This window comes from Acomys minous (genome assembly GCF_964271855.1).
Source record: "Acomys minous genome assembly, chromosome: 4".
NCBI lineage: Eukaryota > Metazoa > Chordata > Mammalia > Rodentia > Muridae > Acomys > Acomys minous.
In genome coordinates, this window is record NC_140486.1 from 103053508 (window position 1) to 103079325 (window position 25818).

General features: G+C 43.4%; 1 protein-coding gene across 12 annotated transcripts in view; it reads left to right on the top strand.

Moving 5' to 3' along the window:
- Positions 1-25818, top strand: part of FN1 (fibronectin 1) — a 69564-nt gene that overhangs the window by 8712 nt on the left and 35034 nt on the right. For all 12 annotated transcript variants that reach the window (XM_084779831.1, XM_084779835.1, XM_084779840.1 and 9 more), the window contains exons 7-22: positions 1646-1837; positions 2777-2956; positions 3571-3747; positions 4735-4887; positions 6442-6570; positions 7678-7821; positions 10807-10934; positions 14339-14516; positions 14730-14906; positions 15686-15814; positions 15953-16042; positions 16836-17030; positions 17953-18225; positions 19841-20107; positions 24359-24453; positions 25607-25775. In XM_084779831.1, the coding sequence (XP_084635957.1) occupies positions 1646-1837; positions 2777-2956; positions 3571-3747; positions 4735-4887; positions 6442-6570; positions 7678-7821; positions 10807-10934; positions 14339-14516; positions 14730-14906; positions 15686-15814; positions 15953-16042; positions 16836-17030; positions 17953-18225; positions 19841-20107; positions 24359-24453; positions 25607-25775 (2676 nt within the window). The remainder of the gene's footprint in view (positions 1-1645; positions 1838-2776; positions 2957-3570; positions 3748-4734; positions 4888-6441; positions 6571-7677; positions 7822-10806; positions 10935-14338; positions 14517-14729; positions 14907-15685; positions 15815-15952; positions 16043-16835; positions 17031-17952; positions 18226-19840; positions 20108-24358; positions 24454-25606; positions 25776-25818) is intronic.

Consider the following 25818-nt stretch of genomic DNA (forward strand, 5'->3'; position numbering starts at 1 on the left):
GTGAATGAGTGTATGGTATGCACTTAGAGTCCTCAAAGCCCTGCGTTCAATTCCCAAGAACTGAGGGAGGGTTGTGAGTACTTACTTAGGCAGAGTGCTCGCTGACCGTGCACAAAGTCCTGGGTTTGATTCCCCATCACCAAATAAGATGGAGGTATGGGGGTGCCTAGGATTCCAGGGAGGAGGATTAGAAGTGTAAAGTTATCCGTGGCTGCAGTTTAGTGAGGTCTAGTCAGGCCTGTTCACGGTAAGATGCTGTCTGTCATACACACACAAATTCGAAGACAGACAGACAGCCTCTGGGGGTGTGCCTTCAGGTTACTGTGCTGTGTGTTTTCATCTAGTTTTTAACCACGTGATATTCCGTCCAGCCTTGTTACTTAGCCTCTTATTAATCAATCATTTAGCTAATAGTAATTAGATTTTTTTCTCCTTTTGATGAGCTTATTTTGGCCTAATTAATCCGTGTGAAAGCAAACGAGGTTAGATTTGATCGTCTCTTACATTATCTAATTATCATCAATAAAATAGCTATTGGCCATAAGACAGAAGAAGAACAGTTACAAATGTCAGTATGCTGAAGAAGATTAAGGATTAACTGTGAGTTAATTGGGATAAGCAATGCGTGTTAACTGTTTTTAAGACATCACTAATATACTGAGTGAGGTATTTGATTATTAAAAGATTTGAGAAACACTGTTAAACAAAGCAACCTGTTCTACAAGGGCCTTGACACCATTGGCATCCTCTGTCTGAGGTATCTTTGGGTTTTAGTGCTCTGCAGGTCTGAGGGAGAGGCTAGATTCACTCTACCAGCCCTTCCACTGCGGGCTCTGCTGCTGCTGTGGCCTCTGGCCATCAGAGGACAGATTTCTAAAAGTTCTGAGAGAAGATAGCATGTCCTGATGTGTTACCAGCGTAAGAAACTTGTAAGGATCGATTGGTTTTAGAATTACTCTACCCCCCATCCCCCCCTCCCTCTCTCTCTCTCTCTCTCTCTCTCTCTCTCTCTCACACACACACACACACACACACACACACACAATTCCACCGAGTAACCACAAGCAGGAGAAGGGACTTAGGGACTTCGAAGGCCGTCCAATAGCCCTCCTGTGAGCGCAGTTTTAGGGCAAGTAGGATGCTGCTGTGGACTGGCAGTGTCTCCCAGGGAGAGGAAGGAGGGCCCCACATATTGCCTATTACAAGAGCCATGAGGGAGGAGATGGACCATTTCATGTGAAGGGGGATCCATGAAGGGAGGGCAGGAGCGTGGCACCCAGGAATAACGAGCAAGGCAACGGGTTGACGCTCAGAACAAGGAAGGGAATGGCCAGCAGCCAGGCAGTAGGGGCAGCTGTGGAGGGGTGTGGGGCTGACAGAGAGGTGCTTCTTGGCAGGGCTGAGGCTTTGCTGAAGATAACCTACTGTGCTATGTGGCAGGATAGTGTTCGTCACGTAGATAATGCTATCCTTTTGGCTCAGATGAAATTATCTGGAGGAGTCTTATGAATCACTTCTTGGGCTGAATGCAAAAGCTAAAACTCAGAATGGGAGTTACCTTTCATTCAGGTTCTACGCCAAGCTGAAACTGGACTCAACTGATTTCTCTCTTCTAGTTTTATGACTTTCATTCTCATGCTCTTAGGATCTGGCTCCTTCACAGATGTCCGAACAGCTATTTACCAACCCCAGACTCACCCCCAGCCCGCTCCCTACGGCCACTGCATCACAGACAGCGGTGTGGTCTACTCTGTGGGCATGCAGTGGCTGAAGTCACAAGGAAACAAGCAAATGCTGTGCACTTGCCTGGGCAATGGAGTCAGCTGCCAGGAGACAGGTATGCACCTCCATTCAGTAATACCGGTGAATTTATATTAAGCTTCGGTAATATCTTACTTATTTGTTTTAAAAAATGTAAAACAGTAAAACCAGGAAAGCTTCTAATCTCACCTCCCTCTGATAAAAGTCATAACGGTTGACATTTTCTTCCAGTGTTTTTTTTTCTCCTCCTCCTCCTCTTCCTCCTCCTCCTCCTCCTCCTCCTCCTCTTCTTCTTTTTCTTCTTCTTCTTCTTCTTCATTTGTTTTGAGACAGGGTTTCTCTGTGTAACAGCTCTAGGTGTCCTGGAACTCACTCTATAGACCAGGCTGGCCTCAAACTCACAGCGATCCGCCTGCCTCTGCCTCCCAAGTGCTGGGATTAAAGGCATGCACCTCCACTGTCTGGCCTTTATTTTTGTCTTATTATGAGCATCAAACTGCTTTGTGTTATCTGTATTTACCGAAAGTGTTGCCATCAGAGCACTGGTCTCCTGAACAACTAGCAATTTGTACTCTGAGTTCAGATTTGAAATTATAGATGTCTTTCAACAGCCCATAGTCCCTCTTCTGGGTTACAAGCATGTCTTTCTTTTAAAATTGTTTTCCTAGAATAGCCTTTATACTGTTTCTTTTTCTTCTGACACAAATATAACCATTTATATCTCGGTGCCATCTTTGAACCATAACTAACCTGTACTAATAAAGCTTTCCAAATGGAGAAACTGAGTCATGGTAGCAGAAATGTCTTGATGACATTAACAGAGAGACTCCGGCTCACGACTCTATCCTGAATAGTAATGCATTTTGATTGCCATTAACCAGATGACTCGATTTTCATCTTATTTCTTTAGTGGCACCAGCACAGTCTCTATTTGAATTAGAAATGCACTACCACTGGGGTCAGGGTGGGTGTGGGAAACAACTGTACTGACCGAGACTCTTGGCTATGCTTGTAGCTGTGACCCAGACTTATGGTGGCAATTCAAACGGGGAGCCCTGCGTCCTCCCATTCACCTACAATGGTAGGACCTTCTACTCCTGCACCACAGAAGGGCGGCAAGATGGACATCTGTGGTGCAGCACGACTTCCAATTATGAACAAGACCAGAAGTATTCTTTCTGTACCGACCATGCTGGTGAGTATCCTGGGAGAAACCAGTGCAGGGAGAACACACCCTTCTGTTTGCCAGCAGTCAATCATTAACTGTGGGGCTGCACAAGAAACATCGCTTTGATCTATTTGGACCCAAGAGACACAGCTAATTCTGCAGCTGAGGCACTTTCTGTGTCCCTTAGCACCACCGGGGAGATGACACCAATGGAAAAGCCCTGTGGTTCGGTTATTTTGACACATAGGGATTATGATGCGATTAAAGACAGTCAAGTATTAAAATCAGTGGATGATCACACAAAGCCGATGAACACACAGGATAAATGTCAAGGGTGCCTGTGCTTATCTTCCGTTTAGAGCCATATTTTACACAAAGCTATCATTTAATCTTTTTTTTTTCTCTCTCCTTCTTGGCTGGGAAAAATAAGAGAACATGAGATTTAAATCTATTTTTGAAAGAGAAGATGAAAATCCACTAAGAAGCTTAGGGCTATATTACCAGGTATCTTTTATTCTTAGATAGGCCCTCTAGGAATTAGCAGCCGGAACCTGGCTCATTCTAAGCTGCTGGCAGTCTATCCTTGTTGTACATACCACAGCTCAGCTGTAATCTTCCCCTTTGTGTGTCGTCCTGGGCAGTTCTGGTTCAGACTCGAGGTGGAAATTCCAACGGTGCCTTGTGCCACTTCCCCTTCCTATACAACAACCGCAACTACACCGACTGTACTTCTGAGGGTAGGAGGGACAACATGAAGTGGTGCGGAACCACCCAGAACTATGATGTCGACCAGAAGTTTGGATTCTGCCCTATGGCTGGTAAGATGAAGCCCTGTGGGCCACCATGTGGACCAGTAACAGCCTGTTGATGTCCATCCCTTCTTTTCTGCCTAAGACAACCTGGAAAGTATGACACGCACGCACGCACGCGCGCACACACACACACACACACACACACACACACACACACACACACACATGCTATATCTTCCGTTTGCGGATTGAGAAAACTATCAATAGCGATGATTACTGACATGCTTTTAAAATCCCATCAATGTGAATAAATGTTAAAAACTAAAACAATTAAAATGCCAAGTAATTTTAAAATTGTGTAAGTCTTCAAATCTAAATTCACATACAAAAAAAAAGTATGTCTAAAGTAATCTGACTGGTTGTCACAGACCAATAGTTATTGACACATGGCCAGTTTGATCGGCACCGTAGTTACTAAATACTAGAGTGACAAATGAATACAGTTTGTCTTCAGTTCACCTGAATACAGAAAAAGGAACCAGGTGTTATTTTGTTTGTTTGTTTGTTTTTACATTTTGAGACTCCCATAGAAGGCGTTTCATGTTTCCAGCCTTTGTGTCATGCAGTATCATGTGTGCTCAGAGGCAAAGAAACACTTCCATTTCTCTCGTTTCAACATAAGATGACACTGGGCTGAAGAGAGAGAGAGTCACCTTTACATGTGATTGCATGCTCCAACACGGTCCTTCCTTTTGAGCTAGAGTGAGCTGGAACAGGTGAAGTCCTAAGGCTGTAGTTAAATTCTGTCTAATTATAGACAGTGAGAATCAATCGAATGATGGTATGAGATTTTTTTTCCTAGTCTCATATTCTCCAGCCCTTTTCTCCAGCCCCCCTCGTGACTTTCCTGCAGAGTTCAAAACTCCCCCTTCATCCAGCAACGTTCATGCAAAGAGCTTCTTCCCAAGTGAGAGAGAATTCTTAGGACCATCAGACAAAACTGATAACGTCAGTGACCATTTTGTCAAGTGTTTCTTATCCGTTTCCATGCAGCCCACGAGGAGATCTGCACAACCAACGAAGGGGTCATGTACCGCATTGGGGACCAGTGGGATAAACAGCATGATTTGGGCCACATGATGAGGTGCACGTGTGTTGGTAACGGTCGTGGAGAGTGGGCCTGCATCCCCTATTCCCAGCTCCGAGGTACGCTGGGTTTATGGATGCAAAGGGTTGAGCCAAGCCTGTAGAGAGACTGTGTGGAAATCTCCGTACTTGACAAAAGCAGAGAAGGCAGCATGCAGTGCCAGGCTCTGTTCATTCACTTACCGTGCAGGAGAAGTTTCTTGTTTCCAGCAACCCGTTGAGAAAAGCTGGGAGTGGGTTGAGCTATTCTAAGGCTCTGGAAACATTCCCAGGATGTAAGTGTTTAGTTTGAGCCAAAAGCTCAAGGAGAGAGCAGCATTTGGTCCTTTTAGCTCTAGGTTATGCCTGTGTGTGTGTCTAGAGAAGATAGCATCATTTCTCTAAGGGGGGAAAATATTTTCTCTTTGCCAAATTTAAAGAGACAAATGCATACTTGAGCTATTTTCTTTTGTTCAAATAAGCTTTTCCCATTTTGGACCCAGAGATATGATATGAAGAGTTGTTGATTTATTAAAGTGATTTCAGTTTTCCATTTCTTTGACTTGAAAAGTAATATTTAGGTGGAACTCAGTTGGTAAATAGTTCCCATAGCTAGTCTACAGATAGTGGCCTGGATGGTGCTTTGTATGGTATCTAATGGGTAGAGCTAGCTAGCCCAGGAGTCATCTTTGTTACACAGAGCATTCCACAGAACACCATAGATGGTCATTTTATTTCCCAAACCCAATTATCTTTAACTGTTGCTGTCTTAGGTTTCTGTTGCTATGATAAAATACCATGAGCAAAAAGCAACTTGGGGAGGAAAGGGCTGATTTCAGTTTATAACTTTCCAGTCACACTCCCATCACTGAGGGGAAAAAAAAAATGAGTGCAGGTACTCAAAGCAGGGACCCGGAGGCAGGAATTGAGGCTGCCGAGGCCTCAGAGGAGCACTTACTTACTGGCTTTCTCTGCACGGTTTATTCAACCTGCTTTATTATACAACCCAGGACTACCTGCCCAGGGGTAGCACTACCTGACACGAATGGGCCCTCCAATAAATCATTAATCAAAACCTTGACCCCACCCCCACCCCCGCCCCAATCTCTGACCTACTTGCAGGCCGGTCATATGGAGGTATTTCTCAATTTGAGGTTCTCTCACCCAAGATATGTCTAGGTTTGTGTCCACCAGGCAAAACCCAATCAGAACACCGTCCTCTCTGTTTTAGAAACCAGACCACAACTGTACAGCGTACGCTATATAAACTTCTCTACTCATCTACTGGGGACAATCAGAAACTTAAATGAAATCATCAACTAAACAAGAATGTTAGAGGAGCGAAGGCGTGCCATTTGTTGAAAAATTAGTTATTTCACAGGAAGCTATACTTTACCATGGCTTTTAGTTTAATGGGCTGTACTCCCTGGCCATTACAAGTCTATTAGTCAGAATAAGAGGGGAGTAAAAGTTATATTATTAAGCTTTGAAAAAAAAAAAAGCTTATTCTGTGTCAGTAGAAAAGGCACTTTAGCAGGTGTTAAACCCAGCAGGAGAACCTAACGCTTTGTAAAGTACAGTTTCTTTTACCCCATTAGTCAAAGTTCATCGCCTCTTTAACTGCCCCCTGAACAGATCAGTGCATCGTTGATGACATCACTTACAATGTGAACGACACCTTCCACAAGCGACACGAGGAGGGACATATGCTGAACTGCACCTGCTTCGGGCAGGGCCGGGGAAGGTGGAAGTGCGATCCCGTCGGTAAGCAGCTACCTCTGCTTGCGTGGTTTTCACCAAGGAGTTGGCTAGCCGGTGGCGGATAAGGAAAGCCATTTGGCGCTGCAGCCGCTTTCTTTCAAGACCTGATTCATTGCTCTGCAGGGGGTCTTTATAAAGTGTGCCCTCATCACAAGCCAGTGTGCAATCTGCCCTGCCACTCACCTTTTTGTTGTTGCTCAGATTGGTGACAGGTGTAGCTTTTCTTCGGTTGAGTGGAGTTACCTTTTTTTTTTTTTTTTTTTTTTTTTTTTGGTTTTGAAACATAAAAAAGAGAGTTTCTTGTACTGACTGCAGAAACATGGGTAAGGTATAATGCCTTCCTTTCACTCCATCTTTGGCTCCCTGGACCAACGGTGAGCGCTCAACATTAAAAAGAGCCCTATTCCCCAAATCCAAAGTTTAAGGTAATCAATTCATACTCCTTTGCTAAAGGAGGCAAACTGCTTACTGAGACAACAAATTGATCCCAGCAGTTTGTTTGGCCTGAGATTGCAAAACTGAGCTCTCCCAGGAGGCTTGCTTAGACAGCTGCTCATCTTTCAAATTTAGCTCATTAATGTAAAGCTAGTGCCTGAATTCTGAAGAAGTATATAAAATGAAATCATTGCAAAGTTCTTTTTTTTTTCTACTCAAATGGCAAGTCAGATACAGTTAATTAGTATCATAGTTTTAAAAAAAATTAATATTCAGATTATGAATACACTGAAATTTTACTCTTTACATTTTTTAAAATTTAGCAATGTTTCCCTTTTAGGAAGCTAAACTATCCTTCCTTCACAATAGGTACATTTTAGTTTTTACTATTAATTTTTCTATAAGGTAAAGGATTTTAACAAAATATTAATTTAGGGCTGGGGAAATAGCCCCATATACATGTGCATATATACTCACATGCACATATCACTCCACACACAACACACACACACACACACACACACACACACACTCACACACATGCACACTTACAACTATTGCTTTAACCGTATTTTTAAGGATTGCAAATATTTGTTAATACAGCAAGGGTACACGCTATTGCACTACAATGACGTGTTTGAGGCTGTTTTAATTTTTTCCTTGTGTGTGTTCTAGACCAGTGTCAAGATTCAGAGACCCGGACGTTTTACCAGATTGGGGACTCCTGGGAGAAGTTTGTGCATGGCGTGCGATACCAGTGCTACTGCTATGGCCGTGGCATTGGGGAGTGGCACTGTCAGCCTCTGCAGTCCTACCCAGGTAAGCAGTTCTGACACTGAAGGCTGACCTGTTGGGGGCGGGGGGCTTTCTTTATCCCATCCCTTTTAATATTACTGTCCAATAGTTAATTACATTTTTCATTTAAATTGTTTTTCTTTCTTCACTTTTCATCAGGTAAAAAAAAAAAAAAGCACCAGAGGCTATTAAAAAGTGCGTGCTACAATTTTGCATTTTACACTGTAGAACATTCCATTAGATGAAAAAATTCCAATTAATTTTATCTCAGGGTGTGTGTGTGTGTGTGTGTGTGTGTGTGTGTGTGTGTGTGTGTGTGTGTAAGTGTAAGTAGAAACCATAAAGTGACTTGGACTGGAAGTAAAAGGGAGTTTTACATTCTGTTCCTTTAAAGAGAAGTCATGTAGGCAGAGGGCAGGAAGTACAATATGAGGTACAAATTTGTTCCCTGGCATCTGTTTTTGTTTTTGTTTTTGTTTTGTTTTGAGACAGGGTTTCTCTGTGTAAGCCCTGGCTGTCCTGGAATTCACTTTGTAGACCGGGCTGGCCTCGAACTCGGAGATCCGCCTGCCTCTGCCTCCCGAGTGCTGGGATTAAGGGCGTGCGCCACCACCATACCCAGCTCTTTCCCTACCATCTTAAACTCTCTTTGTGTCACTTGTTTCATTTGTTTAGTGAGACAAATGTGGAACACAGCATCTGGAGCCAAGAAATTTGGCCAAACTCCACTCACAGTTTAAATACCCCAAAATATTTATTGCTGGTTTTTTTTTTTTTCCTTCTGCAAAGATAGTCTAGCTATAGGTGTTAATTCATTGGGGGGAAAACATATTTAAATGTCACTGAGTAGCTGTAATGACACGTGTTGAATTATGACTTTAGCCATAACAGACATGCACTACTACAGCTGCACATCCTACATACAGTTTACTTAAGAGGGTTGGATTTTTAAATGATGCAAGGCCAGGAGAGAAGTTTATTTTTGTGTTTACGGTTGGTTTTGGCAGGCCAATTTTTTGAAATGTATTTTCTTTTGAGACCTTTCTTTTTTTCTTTTAAAATAAGCCTATCCACATAGCCTTGCTGCAAGCATTGAGGCAGACCTGGTGGATGGTCAGCTAGTTGGAGTTTTACCTCTCGACTTTGTTCCAAGTCTCTAAAAAGGATAATGCCAAAGGGCCATTGAATGCAGAATCTATTTCAGGGCGAGCAGATGACCCCAGATGCTGTGCAGGGCTTATCTCCACCGGGGCTTTGTTCAGTGTGCCTAGCCTGTGAGGCTCTGAGAGCTGGGGAATCGCAAAAAAAGCACTGGAGGCTGGAATATGGCTCCTGAGCCCTGCCCTGTTTGTTCTTCCCACTGACTTGGCAGAGTTGTTCAAACTAACAAAAGATAACAGGAATTTGGTTTGTCAATAAGCAACTAGGAAAGCCCATCTCTCAGCAAATTAAGTAGAGGAGAAAAAAAAAACTGTTCAAGTAAAAAAAGAAAAAAACAACATCATGAATGTTTAACTTCTCCAGGGTCACCATTATCGGAAATCACTCATTCTGACCTTATTTTCAACTGATTTTGAAAGTGTCTAACGTGTCATCCTACAAGTGGAGATTTCACAGTGGGAATTGCTAGTAGATGTCAAAAAGGTGTGGTGTGTGGAACGTGTGCCCCTTTAGGATGCAAAGCTGAGGATTTCATCCGTCAACTTTGACATTTCACCTTGTGACATGTAGTAAAATTAAGTTTTAACGAGTATTTGTTAAGTGTTGAACAAAGGAAATTATTCTCAGTGGGGAAGTGAGTACGTTATTTTAAAAGTTTTTGAGTTCACACAAAAATGTAAGTTCCATATTCGTTCTGATAAGGAAGACTTTGTTTTCAAAGAATTTAAAAGCTAAGACCACAATTGAATCTGAAACTCAATATATTTTTCCCAAGAGCATTCAGAAACTGCAAATAGTGTAGAGTACTCCTTTATTAGCATGCAGAACTTTGTTCTCTATCACAGAGCAGCAGTGAGAGTTTCTTAGGTTCTTATAAGGACTTTGTACAGATTAAATGGCAAACAATAAACAAATTATCAACAAAATTTTATTATTATCCTAAATGGAATCTACTATATTAAAAAATTGATTCCCTTTTTTTAGTTTGCTTTTATTTTCTAAGCAAAAGAACTGAATCTATCTTAAATTTTGTTATTAACAGTCATATCAGGATATGAAAATATTAATTTTAAATATTTGCTTCCCAGATCTCATTTCACTTGGTAATTGCTTAAAAACAAAACAAAACAAGTTTAACAATTTGATCTACAGAGATCTTAGAGTAGATATCTATATATTGTTTGTTTGTTTGTTTTCGAGACAGGGTCTCTCTGTGTGAGCCTTGGCTGTCCTGAACTCACTTTGTAGAAGAGTATATTTCTTAAGTAGAAGGAAAACTAGATCTCTTTTTCCCAATGGAGAGAAGCCTAGACTGATAGGGAAATAAACTTTGGTTTTTAATTATTACCTTTGTCTGTTTGTCCAAGATTCAACCCCATTTTGAAATGTTTGTCTTACATCATGCCACATGGCCTTGGGAATGTTGCTTCCTTCCTAGCAGGTTCATCTGTGCTGAAAACATCCACAATTCAGAATCTGTCTTAAAAGAACCTTAATACACTTAGCACATGAGGGCTGCATTCTGAACTACATTTGTTGTGTTATGGAGATTTCACAGCTGTCTCTCAAGTCTTAACTTTGAAAGCCAGAAAAGAAAGGAAACTGCGGCTCATTGGAGTGGCTTCTGTTTTATTTACTAGGGGGAAAACATCTAAGGCATTTCTTACGAGAATTGCGACAATTAATCAAGTAAAATCAGACCTGTTTCTAATGTCGAAAAGATTTAGCTGAGCGAAATCATTTATATTCCGCCCATATTTCCTGAGAAGCAAATAGTCTTTAAGGAGGGCATCCGTGTGTAGTAAACTTTAAGGACCCGAAATAAGGAAATCACGTTTTCATTTTCAGGTGCAGGTGGTACTGGTCCTGTCCAAGTAATTATCACGGAGACCCCTAGCCAGCCCAACTCTCACCCCATCCAGTGGAACGCACCGGAACCATCACACATCACCAAGTACATTCTCAGATGGAGACCTGTGAGTATTCTCAGAAGCCTTGGATCCGAGACTCATGACCTTCCTGGATTAGGATGAAGTGCCCTGCAGCTCTGGTCTGCTTTGGAATCAGCAGATCTAATTCCAGCATTTATAGTTTCTTAGTGTCTAGCCAATATGTAGTCAGTTGAATCAACATGTAGATTTAGGATCTTTTGGGTTTGGTGGTTTTTTGTTTGTTTGTTTTTGTTTTTTAAGAAAAAATTAGGTCTTTTATTAGAAAGGTCTTAGTCATCCCATACAGAAAGAGAATTTGAAATTTTGGTATGCTTTCCAGAGCCATTAAAGTCAATTGCATTTTCAAATTATTTCCAGAGTTGGAAAACCAGCTAAATTATTTTAATTCTTTTTGACTCAACTCAGCTGTATTTTGATCCTCTAAAGTCATTTAGACAGAAGGGAATGAGGCCATGAGAGAAGGAGAATCAGGGAAGGGATTATAGTTGATTTCTTTTTTTCTTTCTTTCTTTCTTTCTTTCTTTCTTTTTAAGATTTATTTATTATGTATACAGTGTTCTGCCTGCATGTACTCCTTCATGCCAGAATAGGGCACCAGATTTCATTATAGATGCTTGAGTCGCCATATGGTTGCTGGGAATTGAACTCAGGACCTTTGGTAGAGCAGCCAGTGCTCTTAACCTCTGAGCTATCTTTCAGCCCTAGTTGGTTTCTTTTTTTAGGTTTTTTGAGGCAAGGTTTCCCTCTGTAGCCTTGGCTGTCTTAGAACTCACTCTGTAGACTAGGCTGGCCTCGAACTCAGAGATCCACCTGCCTCTGCTTTCCCGAGTGCTGAGATTAACGTTGTGTGTCATCACCACCTGGCTATACTTAGTTTCTAAAAGTAACTGAACCCTAGAGTTTTGTAGTCATCTAGATGCTTAAACCACACTATGGAGCCTCTTATCCTATTAAACTTTGATGTCTCTTCCCTTCTCAGACCTCCCGTCTTCCATCTGCAAAGTTCATGACACAATTTGAAAACCACTAGTTTAGAAAAGAGAAAAATGTACTTTTAAAAATCAAATCTCTCCAATTGGATTATTTCATCCAAGAGTACAAAAACAAAAACAAAAGACAAAAGGACCCAATGAAAATGTTTTTGACTTATGGCATTAACTCATACCGTTGAATTTGAACTCTTTTTTTTTTTTTTTTGAATTTGAACTCTTTAGGGGAGTTTGAGTTTATTCTTTCTCTTCACTTGCTCTGTCATCCACAGTCTTGAGTGGTCTCAGTGTCAAGCAATCAGTGATGTTTTCTCCCTGCAGTATCTTCTGTCTCTTCTCATCTTTTCATTGTATCGCCATTTTTGTTTTCTTTGAACTTAACTCTAAAGTGGTTTGCAAAGCCACTACAAATGGGACATTTACAAGTAGGTATGAAGTATACACCGAATTGAGACATCTTCACATTTGATTTAATTCTTTGGTTTTTGCTTTGTTTTGTTTTGTTTGTTTGTTTTTTGCCTTTGTACACTTGTGTTTCGTTTTGAGATACTATCTCATTAGGCCAAGGCTGGTTTCATGGTCCTTATATAGCTGAAGATGCTTGATTACAGGCGTGGCTCATCGCCGCCTCTGTATGTGGTGGTAGGGATTGAACTCAGGGCTTTGCTCATCTCCACCTCTATATGTGGTGTGAGGGATTGAACTCAGGCCTTGGGCCATGCTAGACAAGCACTTTGTCAACCGAGCCCCACCCACAGATCTCTTTGGAAAAAAAAATTTTTTTTCAGTTTGGTTTTTGAGACAAAGTTTCTCTCTGTATACCTCTGGCTGTCCTGGAACACACTCTGTAGACTAGGCTGGCCTCAATCTCATAGAGATGCACCTGCCTCTGCCTCCTAAGTACTGGGATTAAAGGCGTGCGCAACTATCACCTGGCCTCTTTAAAATTTTAACAGGGAATTTCTTTCTTTTTTTTTCTTTTTTTTCTTTTTTCTTTTTGGTTTTTCAAGACAGCATTTCTCTGTGTAACATCTCTGGCTGTCCTGGACATGCTTTTGTAGACCAGGCTGGTCTTGAATTCACAGAGGTCGGCCTGCCTCTGCCTCCATAGTGCTGGGATTAAAGCTGGCTTCTCCTCCTCCTCTTCCTCCTCCTCCTCCTCCTCCTCCTTTTTCTTCTTCTTCTTCTTCTGTAGGCCATCTGAGAGTTTACATTCTGATATTTTCTTTTGATGGCCAAGAAAGCTTACATAGTATAAACAAGTTTATTGCTAATTTTTAAGCAAACGTAACTGCTAACTTCAATTTCTTTCAGCATATTTAAGCTAAAACTTAAGTTTAAAAAGTACTTGAGTCACTTTCATTTATCTCCAAAATATAAACGGGCATGAGAACAGTTGAAGTATGCACAAACTTGATTGGATAACATTTTTTAAAAAAATCACTGAGCATTAAACATGTATTTGATATTTAAACCACTTTAGAGTATTTACACTTAAAAGGATTTCTCGTTTGAAGTCTGGGTGTTTCTTTTCCCACACAATCTATTGCAATGAGTTTTGCAGTCCGTGACATATTAATGAAGTTGGACAGGATGTAAAAATATAAACTGGAAGGAAAAGATTAAATAAACTGAGCTATATTCTTCAACAGTCATTCCCAGAGTTGGATAACGACTCATGATAGGGTGTTCATTTCCAAGGATGAGCCGCATAACCAGACAAGTTGAACCTTGTTTGTGATGGCCCCAGGATCTGAGTCAAGGCAATATTATGATTTCCAGTGTCTGCGAGGCAAGAAACTTGAACTGTATCTCACCAAGTTGAAAGACAGAGTTGTGGCCTTGTCTCACTTCAGAGAGAAATGTGTCTCTATTTGCCAGAAAAAAAAAAATCGGGAGCGGCTGAATTGGGGATGTTGGTATTAAATTATTCAAGTATTGGCCATAGGGAAGGCATTCAGAGCCTCTACTGTGTAGCTTTGGAAACATCATTTACCTGTTTCCCTACCTGTGAAGTGGGGACAGTGATCCCATTAGCTTTTGGCAAGGCAATGAAGATTAGTAGGAGAAACAAACAAAACAGCCTTGAGCACATGATAGACTACTTGGACTAGGAGTTAATATCAACAAACACTAGATGCGCACCCCCCCCGCCCCCGCCTTTTGGTTTTTTGAGACAAGGTTTTTCTGTGTAACCTTGGCTGTCCTGGACTCCCTACATAGACCAGGCTGGCCTCAAACTCACAGGGATCCCTGCCTGCCCCTGCCTCCCTAAGTGCTGGGATTTCGGGCTGAGGTGCCCCTCCCCCCCCATTCCAAATAGGATTTTCCACCATTTCCTTCCAAAATGGAGCCTTGAGAATCCTACTCTCCATTCTTCTTTGAGGAACGCTCATCCCCTACCAACCCTTGTGCTCTGTTTTCTTTTGAAATCTTCAGAAAACCTCTGTGGGTCGCTGGAAGGAAGCTACCATTCCAGGCCACCTTAACTCCTACACCATCAAGGGCCTGACCCCAGGTGTGATATACGAGGGACAGCTCATCAGCATCCAGCAGTACGGGCACAAAGAAGTGACACGCTTCGACTTTACCACCAGCGCCAGCACACCTGTGACCAGTACGTATCGAGCATCTTTGAGGCTGGGCTGTATCCTTGGAGCTGTGTGTGCGTGCACTGCTCAGATGCGGGCTTCCCACGGAATGTTCTCTCCTTACCCGGCTGTTTCCTTTCACGAACGGCCCATGCACTTTCTTTTTAAGCATCCTCTGCACGCAGAGAGGCTGAGTGAGTATTCTAGATCATCAGTGGCTTGCATTCCCTTTTCTCTAGGCAACACGGTGACGGGAGAGACTACCCCCTTTTCTCCTGTCGTGGCCACTTCTGAGTCTGTGACTGAAATCACGGCCAGCAGCTTTGTGGTCTCGTGGGTCTCTGCTTCTGACACCGTGTCAGGATTCCGGGTAGAGTACGAGCTGAGCGAGGAAGGAGACGAGCCACAGTACCTTGGTGAGTAGAATGTGTGGTTTGCGACTATTTTGGTCCCCAATTCAAACTGAAGACACTCTCCTCCTTCAAGGGGAGGAAGGAAGGCAGGGGAGCCTCTTTGACTCGGCTGGAATTCCCTAAGTACCTTTCTGGTCTCTGCTGCTGTGTTTTTCACTTTTCCACACAAGGGACGGGGATGAGGCCTGCCGCTGACAATGTTACCTTTTAGGGGTACATAGTTACCTTCTTGGATACTTTTTAAATATTGCAGTGATGGGGGAGGGGTGTCTTTTAATAAGTTTGCTGGTGCCGATGAGATGGCTGAGTCTTACAACCTGAGTTCAGTCCCTGAGTGGAAGGACAGGACTGACTCTTGCAAGTTGTTTGACCTCTAGCCCTCTGACCTCCCCGACCCCCACCCCAACATGTGTGCTGTGGCATGCGTGCCAGATCCCCCACAATAAATGTAATAATAAGAAGATACTGAACATACTTGTGTGACCAAGACCCAGATCATAAAGACGAATGTCCTTTCAACTCCTACCCCACCGTCCTTCCACCCGTGGCTGCCCCTCTGATTTCTAATGACAGCTATGCTTAAAGAAACCAGAGGGAGGTTATTAAAAATTATACATTGGGGGGGGAGCGGAAAATGAAAGAACACTCATTGGAAATTGCAAGTTAGCCACTAGAACACTCTTAGTCCCTCCCCAGCCCCCAACCCCCCCTGAATATAGAGTTCTTAGATGCCTTGGAAGATTGCTTTGTTCCGGCCACTAACCTCTCCCTTTATTTCAAAGACCTTCCAAGCACGGCCACTTCTGTGAACATCCCTGACCTGCTCCCGGGCAGAAAGTACATTGTCAATGTCTATCAGATATCTGAAGAGGGAAAGCAGAGCTTGATCCTGTCTACGTCACAGACGACAGGTATGTGTACACATTTCAACCCTGGTGTGGTGCATGGCCGGTGTTAATCGCTGTTTTTAAAACAAAGTTCTAAAGACTCTCCTTAACTACAAAGCATGGGCTTGCAGCAACACTGGCCGACTTCCTTTCTTCTTTCAGCGCCTGATGCCCCTCCAGACCCTACCGTGGATCAGGTTGACGATACTTCAATTGTTGTTCGATGGAGTAGACCCCAGGCACCTATCACAGGTCATCTTTGCTTCTGTGTTTATTTTTATTTATCGACATTGAAGGAGAAAATTATGACTAGACCGGCATCACCTTAAATCTCCAACTTAAGTGCTTGGAGGGATGTGTGTGTGTGTGTGTGTGTGTGTGTGTGTGTGTGTGTGTGTGTGTGCGCGCGCACCTCAAATCTTCCAGGGATGCTTTGTTATAAATTGTTTTCCTAAAATCTGCTTATCACCTGCCTCACCTGCCATATGTGTATGTCAACCTGTGAGCCAGCCCTCAGATCCAGCCCTGTGAGCCAGCCCTGACAGGGATCCAGCCCTGTGAGCCAACTCTGTGGCTACCTGCAGCGGGCATTCTAAGGGCTGCAGAGGTAGACTATCCTGCCAGCCTGATGCTCACTGCTGAAGAGGGAGCCGAGTTGCTGCTTTAGCTTCGTCAGTGAAGTTCCCAAAAGGTGTAGTCACGTGGTCAGGCTGGTTCTTTAACTGCCTCTCCCATGCACAGCTCCAAGCAGAGAAATGGGCTCCCTATGAATAGCTCACTTCAGGGCGTCACTACTTGACATTTATTAAGGATCTCTGTCTTCAAGGATGATACTTTATTACTAAAAGAGTTGTATTGCTGTTCTTACCTCTGTGCCAGCCAGGCATTGTCAGACCTTTCAATGTCAGACATTGAAAGACCCAGGAAGAATTTTGCTGGTTCTTAACAATCAAACAAAACCCAAAGGGCTGTTACAGAGTTTTAATTTGCCTAGCCTTGATTTTGGAAGACCGTGTGTCTAGACACTTTGCTCCTAAACCTGCAGGGTACAGAATCGTCTATGCACCTTCAGTAGAAGGCAGTAGCACAGAGCTCAACCTTCCTGAAACCGCCAACTCCGTCACCCTCAGTGACCTGCAGCCTGGCGTCCAGTATAACATCACCATCTATGCTGTGGAGGAAAACCAAGAGAGCACACCTGTTTTCATCCAGCAAGAGACTACTGGCATCCCACGATCTGGTAACTTAACAACAACACATCCCCTGGTGTCTGACCTCTCAGGACCTGACCAGGCAGCAGCTCTAACCTGCTGGGGGAAGATAAAAGCTACATAGATTATATTCACTCCCTTAGCTGAGCTTTCAGGAAGGACTGAGGCAGAAGTCCTGTGAGTGACAAGTCCCCGAGAGCGAGCTGTTTTTGTCGCTGCCAGTAGTTCCCACATTCCCATCACCTGCGTCAGTGGTTCTCAACCTTCCTAAGAGTGACCTCCAACCATAAAGTTAGTTTTGTTGCTTCTTCATACCTGCAGCTTTGCTACTGGTATGAGTCATAACGTAACTATCAGTGTTTCCGATGGTCTTAACCCCGAAAGGAGTTACAACCCACAGATTGAGAACCGCTGACTTCAATGCTGAAATGTCAACACTAGGAAGGAACTTACCAAAGACAACCATTAGGTTTTCTGGTTAAAAACTGACAACATCTCATCTTACTTTTCCTAAAAAGCTTAAGAATTACTTAATCTGTTCTCTTAACTATCATAAAATGAGTCAAATAAATACCCCACAGTTCTTCTGTACTTATCTTAAAGCAAAAGCATTTATTTTTGTGTATTTAACTTCGTGTGTGTATGTGTGTGTATCTAATAACTTCTTGTTTTTATGCTATAAACTGCCTATCTATAGATATGGAATTAAGAAAGGTTCCAATATCAGTTTGACATGAATATCTACACACACACACACACACGCGCGCGCGCGCGCGCGCGCGCGCACACACACGCGCACACACACACACAATCTATTTTTTGATTAAGGGGAAAAACCCAGTATTGGCCTAAAATCAGAGGGTCTAAGAATTGCCTGGATTGCTCAGAGAGCAGCTTTTAGCACCAGCCTTCAGTGGGAATTGTGTATGACTCATTTCTCCTGTCTCCTAGATAACGTGCCCCCTCCGAGGGACCTCCAGTTTGTGGAAGTGACAGATGTGAAAGTCACCATCATGTGGACACCCCCTGATAGCGCGGTGACTGGCTACCGTGTGGATGTGCTGCCGGTCAACCTGCCTGGGGAACATGGGCATATGCTGCCTCTCAGCAGGAACACCTTTGCCGAAATCGTGGGGCTATCTCCCGGGGTCACATACCTCTTCAAAGTCTTTGCTGTGAACCAGGGCCGGGAAAGCAAGCCCCTGACCGCACAACAGACCACCAGTATGTCCTGCTCCTGCCTACCTGTCTTTTTGCCCGGCCTCTAAGCTCTACACCCTCAGTTCTGCCTACAAATTGCTCACACCCAGGCTACAATATGCTCCTCACTCCCAGGTTCAACTTGCTCCTCACACCCTAGTTAGGACATGCTACTCCTCATGCTCAGGTTCACAGCTTAGCAGAAAGGAAACATCCAGTTGAAGGGAATGAAACTAGGGTTCTGAGAATACTAACTCCAATGTGCACACTGCTTCCAGAGTGCACACCACTCCCCACATGTGTGCACCTGCTTCCAGCATGCACACCACTCTTCACGCGCGTGCACACCGCTCCACACATGCACAGTACTGGAATGAACGAAGGAAAGCATTTAAGCAAGTTAAAGAGTTTTCTTTGCTAGTGTCGACATGGAGATGCAACTTCAGTGCTTCTGTGTTCCTCCCTCTCTTTCCCTCCCTTTCCCCCTCTTCCCCTCCCTCCCTTCCTTTCTTCATGCTGGGTAGCAATCAAAAGGGCTCTATCACTGCGCTATATCCCCAGCCCTTAAGTGCTCTTTTGTATGTGTAGCTGGACCTATCTATGTCAAGGTTAATGTGTATTCTCTTAATAATTCTGCAGTAGAATTTGAGACTAGCAGGTACCCAGGCAGGCAGGGGTGTGTAGCTAGCTCAGGGGTAGAAGGCGTGCCTGGCATGGATGAGACCCTGGGTTCCATCTCTAGCACCACACAGTGAGTGAATAACGTAAACTATAAATCCTAAGCATTTATCTTAGTAGGTCTTAAGACCCTGGTTGAAATGTACAAAGGAAGCTGCTTCTTCCATTGGCTATGGGAAGAGACGTGAGGTGCTTCTCAGCTCTGTATCTAGGCAGTGACAGGAGTGGGCGTAAGCTCCCATTTGGATTTAATAGCTCAGGGTCTTTATGACATTCTACGATCTCTGGGAGGGTCCGTCTGTCAAAGATGTTTTGACTTCCTGTGGGAAACCCAGTTACTACTCTTAAAAAGACATGTGAGGATTCTTGAGGTTCTTTCTGATAGTAAAAGCTGCCCATCATCCCACCATGAGACTGGGGTTCTGAGTATCTGTTTTAATGATTGCAGTTACGTCCCTGTGAGATAGCCTTTATTTCCCCAGCACGGGACCCAGTCGGTCAATACATGCATTAGTGTATTGCCTGCGGTACCTACCAAGCTTTTCTTGACCTCAGTGTCTTAGATTCACCCTCCCTCCCCTTAGCCTTCCTGGCCCAAAGCAAATTGTGGGCTTTGCAAAATGTTTGTTTTACTTTAAGAAAAAAAATAATACCGTCACTATAATGTAACTATAATTTCCAAGGGTGGTGGGTAAATCTTGCTGGGAAAATTAGCCTTTTCGAAGGATGGCAGACAAATGAAAAAGGTCAGTGAATTCTCATAACTGACAAAGTTTTGGCAAAATTCTATATCAGCACATCTCTGAGAGCCTCACAGTTTCCAGGGATGTGGCACTGATTTTAGTTTCAACCTTGAGGAGTGAAAGCTTGGAATATTTAATCAAGCTGGAGGGTTTCCTCATGGTAATTATTGATCTGAACGTTTCTTGACAACTTTTCATCTTTTTTTTTTCCTTCCCAGAACTGGATGCTCCCACTAACCTCCAGTTTGTCAATGAAACTGACAGAACAGTTCTGGTAACTTGGACTCCACCTCGGGCCCGGATAGTAGGCTACCGTCTGACAGTGGGCCTGACCCGAGGAGGTCAGCCCAAGCAGTACAACGTGGGACCCTCGGCCTCCAAGTATCCCCTGCGGAACCTACAGCCTGGGTCTGAATACACTGTGACCCTGGTGGCTGTGAAAGGCAACCAGCAGAGTCCCAAAGCCACCGGAGTCTTTACTACCCGTAAGCTGAAATTCAAATGCTGTTTTCTTTAGTGAAGTGCATGGTCTTAACCATTGGCTTTCTCTGTCCTTCTACTCTTTTTTTTTTTTTTTTTTTTTTTTGGTGCATTGGCATAAGGGTTTCAGATCTCTTGGAAATGGAGTTACAGATACTTGTGAGCTGCCAAGTGGATGCTGGGAATTGAACCTGGGTCTTTTGGAAGAACCAATACTCTTAACCACTGAACCGTCTCTCCGGCCCCTGTCTTTCTACTCTTTAAAAAGTTAACTGAAAGCTATAATACAGCATTTAAGACAGTGCCACTGAAAGTGTGTCCCGTGGACAGGCAGGTGGTCTGTGAATGTTTATTTCTTGTCTGCTGTAACATCTGGGGCTTTGCCACAATGGCCACCACAGTACATGGCCTTTGCTTGGGCTGATAAATGGTTCGAAGCAAGACTTTTCTTGCCAGAGGAAGCAGTATGTTAATTGGCAGGCATTTCCAGGTTCCTACCATCCTCCTGGGCTGACCCTATGAGTCAGGAGGGCTTGGGAGATAGCTTAGTGGATATAGTGTATGCTGCTTACATGTGAGGGCCCGGGTTCGGATCCCCAGCGTGGACATAAAAAACCAAATGCGTTGGTGCATACTTGCCATCCTAGCACTAGGAGACAGGGAGAAGAGGATCTACAGAGGTGTAACAACCGACCTCATTAGTAACCTCAGGTTCTCAAAGAATACACCGTGGAGGCTGAATGTGGGGGTGCACGCTTTTCACCCCAGTGCTAGGAGGCAGAGGCAGGTGGTTCTCTCAGGGTTTGAGACCAGCCTGGTCTATAGAGAGAGTTCCAGAACAGTTAGGACTACATGGAGAGACCTTGTCTCAAAAAACAAAACAAAAAAGACCTCAATGTTTTAGAAGAAATGGCCGGAAATCTCTTATTTAGCCACATCCCAATAAAGGCCGCTATTCACAAGCTGTTTTCCTACTAAGTACACTGCATTTACGTGACAAAGAATTATGAGACTATTTCTTGCTGAACACTTATTTGTTATGTTCAACTCGACAGTTTGAATTATGGAAGCGTGTAACATATGCAGGCTCTCTGCATTTACTGCCATGTACCCCTAGTTCTCAGCTTTCCAGGAGCTTTTAACAAGTCTTCTTTGACTAATTTTAAAATATGAATGCTCAAAAGCATTAAAGAGTAACTAACCTAAGCCAGGCATGGTGGTGCATGCTTTTAGCCGCAGCACTTGGCAGGTAGACTCAGGTGGACCTCTGTGAGTTCAAGGTCAGCCTGGTCTACATCAGTGAGGCCCAGATCAGTCAGGGCTAGGTAGAGGGACTCTGTCTCAATAGACAAACAAACAAACAAACAAATAAATAAATAAACAAATAAATAAATGTAACAGTATAGACAGACAGTTTGTAAATTATTCTGGAATTTGTCAAAGAAGATTCCCCGTCCGCTGTTCTCCACAGGAATCTATGATTTACCACACACTTACTTCCATGTGCGTTTCATGTGTGAGGTGGGGGACAGTGAAGGATTTTCCCCCCCATGAGATTGTTCGTCACAAGCAAATGAAATCTGCTTTCAGTTTGCAAGAGAACTCACTTTAAATTAAATTTTAAGTTGCCTGGCTTCGAGATAGTCCAAGAGCCACTCTCACGGAGTTACTAGCTTTGTTTTTCCTGCAAGCACCCATTTCGTAGAGATGTCCTCTGAATGAACCAGCCTGAAGGTTTTCATGCACGTGACCTCTTACTCATGACTTCTGAGCCATTTGCTGAAGGTTAATTAATACTGCATAGGATGCAGTATACTTTCCAAACATTTTTGAATAGATGACTTTTTGAAAGACAAATGGTAATAAAAACATGTCACTTAGCTCAGGTTTAACTAAAATAATGTAAGGAAGGAGTTACACGAATCCATCTGAACCTCAAATAGTCTCTGGCTACAAACATCGGCAGGGCCTATGAACTTTAGTTTCTGCAGCTTTGGTAAATCTGAATTTTGGAAATAACTTTTCTGAGTTTATATATCTCACGCTAAATTCTTAAGAGCAACTGTGAGAGAAGTAGGGAGTACAGGCTATTTTTAGGGGGAGGAATTCAGCCTTCTCCTGTGTTGAGGGCATTATTTTATTTCTCAACAGCCAGGTTGTTCCTCACCTAACAAGCCCTGCCAGAACCCGTAATTCATACTTACAGCACATCCTTTGTTTGACATCAGTTTGTGGGTTTGTGGCTTGGTGATTTTCCTGTAATGGTCTGCCTAGACAAGAGACAATCATCTCAAACTTAGCAAGATTTAGCTGCCTGGCTTAAGCCATAGAAAATACCTAGGTGAAAGAAATTGGCTGCTCTGAATTCTGTTTGTTTTTTCAAGACAGGGTTTCTCTGTGTAGTCCTGGTTGTCCTGGATGTTGCTTTGTAGATCAGGCTGGCCTCGAACTCAGAGATCTGTGTGCGTGCCTCTACCAGCTGAGGAGAGCTTGTTCTTTCTGAGTCATTTCCTGTGGGTGGTTAGAAATGGTCATCCAGACTGGCCCTGGCCATTTGGAAAAGTTGGTAGCAGCCAAGCAGGGTGTCATTTCAGGCCACCCACCCACATCATCTTAAATGCCATCAGAATAATGCACTTAGATAAGAGAAAAGAAACGGAGCTGAGTGGGGTGAAAGATGAAGCCATTTTCACCCTGTTTTGGAGCTTGTGAGGTGTAGTCGGAAGGATGCTTACCTCCCTTGGGTTTGCTCGCCAGCACCACACACTGTACCCTGGTGCACATCCGGATTACAGCGAAGGGTGGGAGGATGTAGCCTCCACTACACAGAAAGTTTGACGAGCTACATGAGTAAACACAGGAGAGAGAGATAAAGAAAGAAACAAGAAATTTATCCTCGTTTGTGTGACTGGAGGGTAACTAGCCATTTATAATTTATGTAAATGCATTCTTGGGGTTTATTCCAGCAGAAAAAGAATTTGCCTGCGAAATGGAGGAACGAGTAAACGGGGCTATTAGAAAACTTAAAACGTCTCTGAATTTAACCAGCTCAGATGTCTTGTTTTCTGGGACCTTGCCATTCTAAATTTATAATCAACCTGCAAGGTGGTTGGGAGTATTTAATCGTAATTCTTTGTACATACTCCCCTTCTTTATGTTTTTATTTTTTAAAATAGCTGGGCGGTGGCACATGCCTTTAATCCCCGTACTTCAAGAGGCAGTGGCAGGTGGATCTCTGTGGGGTCGAGTCCAGCCTGGTCTATAGAGTGAGTTCCAGGACAGCCGAAGCTAAACGAAGAAAGTCTGTCTCAAAACCAAAACAGAGAATAAAATAAAATTATGTGTCTATACATGTTGGGGTGTGGCAGAGGATGCGCATGTAGAGCATGGGTACCCAGAGAAGCACAGGAGAAGTGTTAGACCTCCTGTGGCTGGATGTCCAGTTGGTTGTGAGCTACCCAGTGTGGGTGCCGAGAACTGGCCATAGGTCCTCTGCAAAAGCAGTATTTGATCTTAACTGCTGAACATCATCTCTGGCCTATGCATTAAAAAAAAAAAGTAGTATTTTCACTGAAAGAAATGATGGTGGTGTCAGGATATTAAAATGCCAAGCATACTTTCACTGTAATTCCTATGTCCAGTGGTTAAATGCTGAATGCCCGTAGCATATTACTGTCCTGAATGATCAATCACATGACTGAGGGATGGATTTTTAGAACCTGTAGCGCATCTACAGGGTCGGAATATCCAATTGCACCTAAAAGTAACTTCCTGCGATAACGAAATAATTCAGCATGAAGCTATTTTTAGATTATACCTGTAGTTTCTTCCTTGTCCATAAAGATTAAGAAAACAAAATGGCTACCAGTTTGTGGCGAACGGTTGTATATTTCATAGGGAGGTTGAGGCTGGTGATAAGATCCCCAAGTGATGAAAAGATACAGATCATAAAAACCAAGAAATCAAAAGGGGACTTCCTTTGAGGTCAGCCAGCCCCCTGTTCTACTCACATGGGAGACAAGTCCCTCCCTGCCAGTAATTCAGGTCCCAGCTCAATGTTGGACACCAGGTGTCGCCGGGTTACGAATAAGCAGTGATGTTCAAATCCTCAGCCCATGAGGAAACCTGGGCTGCAGTCTCTGTCTACTTGCTGGTTAGACCAAAGTTCTGGTAAAAAAAAAAAATGCATATTAATCTGTAGCGCTCGCCAACACCTATGGGCCTAAGGGTTGAACCTCATGTTGGTTACTTTGCAGTGCAGCCTGTGCGCTCCATCCCACCTTACAACACCGAGGTGACAGAGACCACCATTGTGATCACCTGGACCCCTGTTCCAAGAATTGGCTTCAAGGTGAGTCACAGATACGGTCCAGAGGAACCTTCCCAATTCTGCCACTTTCTAGAGACTGGGGATTTGCTAAGCCCGGTGCTCATACTCCAGGCTCTTCTGTTTTGCCAAGGAAGAAAACCATTAGCATAGAACTATAGTGCTTGTTGTTTTTTTGTTTTCTATCCTTTCCCCTTGGGGGGAAAGGATAAAAATATAGGAAAACTTCATTTGATGTGTTAGGATCTAAATGGGTGTCAAGAAGCTAACGAAAGCCGATTTGGGAAGACCAATTAAACTCAGAGTCGCTTAAAAATCACATTTTCATCCAATCGGTTTCATCTCGACTTGTTCAAAGCCCTGTGGGTGAATTTCTTAATAGGAGTTAAAATTGAGGTCTTTGTTTTTAGATATCTGGAGTCGTGTTCTTAAAAGTAATAATATCAGGGAAGTGATGAATACAAATGAGTGTGTTTTTAAAGAAGCCCATCCTTTGGCATTCAAAGGATAAAAAAAAAAAAATACTTATTATGCCTGGAAATCAAAGCCTGATTGTTTAAAAGAAAGAAGAAAAGAAATAGATCGAAGGTTACCTCACTTTTTAGTATGCAGATAGCTGTATTGATGAGTCTGCTGCTCAAATATAGAGGAGGCCTTTATGGAGACTGCCGGTGCCCCTCTTTTAGTGTCTCTTAATAATGCTCTTCAGAGTTTGGAAGCCACAGAGACTAGAAGGGGTTTCTCCTGAGTTGAATACTGTTTGATAATCTTACCTAGGCTTTTGAAGTTATGAACACACGTCTTCACGGGGACGTATTTTCCATTTCCAAGTGTCAAAGTGGCTGGTGATAACTAGAAAGTTAACTGGATGTGAATAAAGAGAGAGCCTAGGGCATCCCTTCCCTGCATACTGCTGGTATGTACCAGAAGGTTGTTTGTCAAACAGTTACAGTGACATCTCTCTAGAACTTTCTCTTGTAAATGACCCTCATGCCAGAGGAAGATACTCTCCAGCTAATTGCAAAATCACTAAAGGGAGCCCGCTCCTATTGCTACCCACCCCGGAAAAGCACTGTGTGAGCTGCTAAAGGGGTTCGCGCCGTGTAAGTGTCCCCTCAGCCTCTTGGGAGCTCTGGGATATTCCTCCTTCATGTTGATTCTGCTTTCCTCCTTCCAGCTGGGCGTGCGACCAAGCCAGGGAGGTGAAGCTCCCCGGGAAGTGACTTCAGACTCAGGAAGCATCGTTGTGTCTGGCCTGACTCCAGGCGTCGAGTACACTTACACCATCCAAGTGCTGAGAGACAGCCAGGAGAGAGATGCACCAATTGTCAACAGAGTTGTGACCCGTGAGAAGAGCTTTCTTTTTTTTCTTTGAACTTTTAAACCATT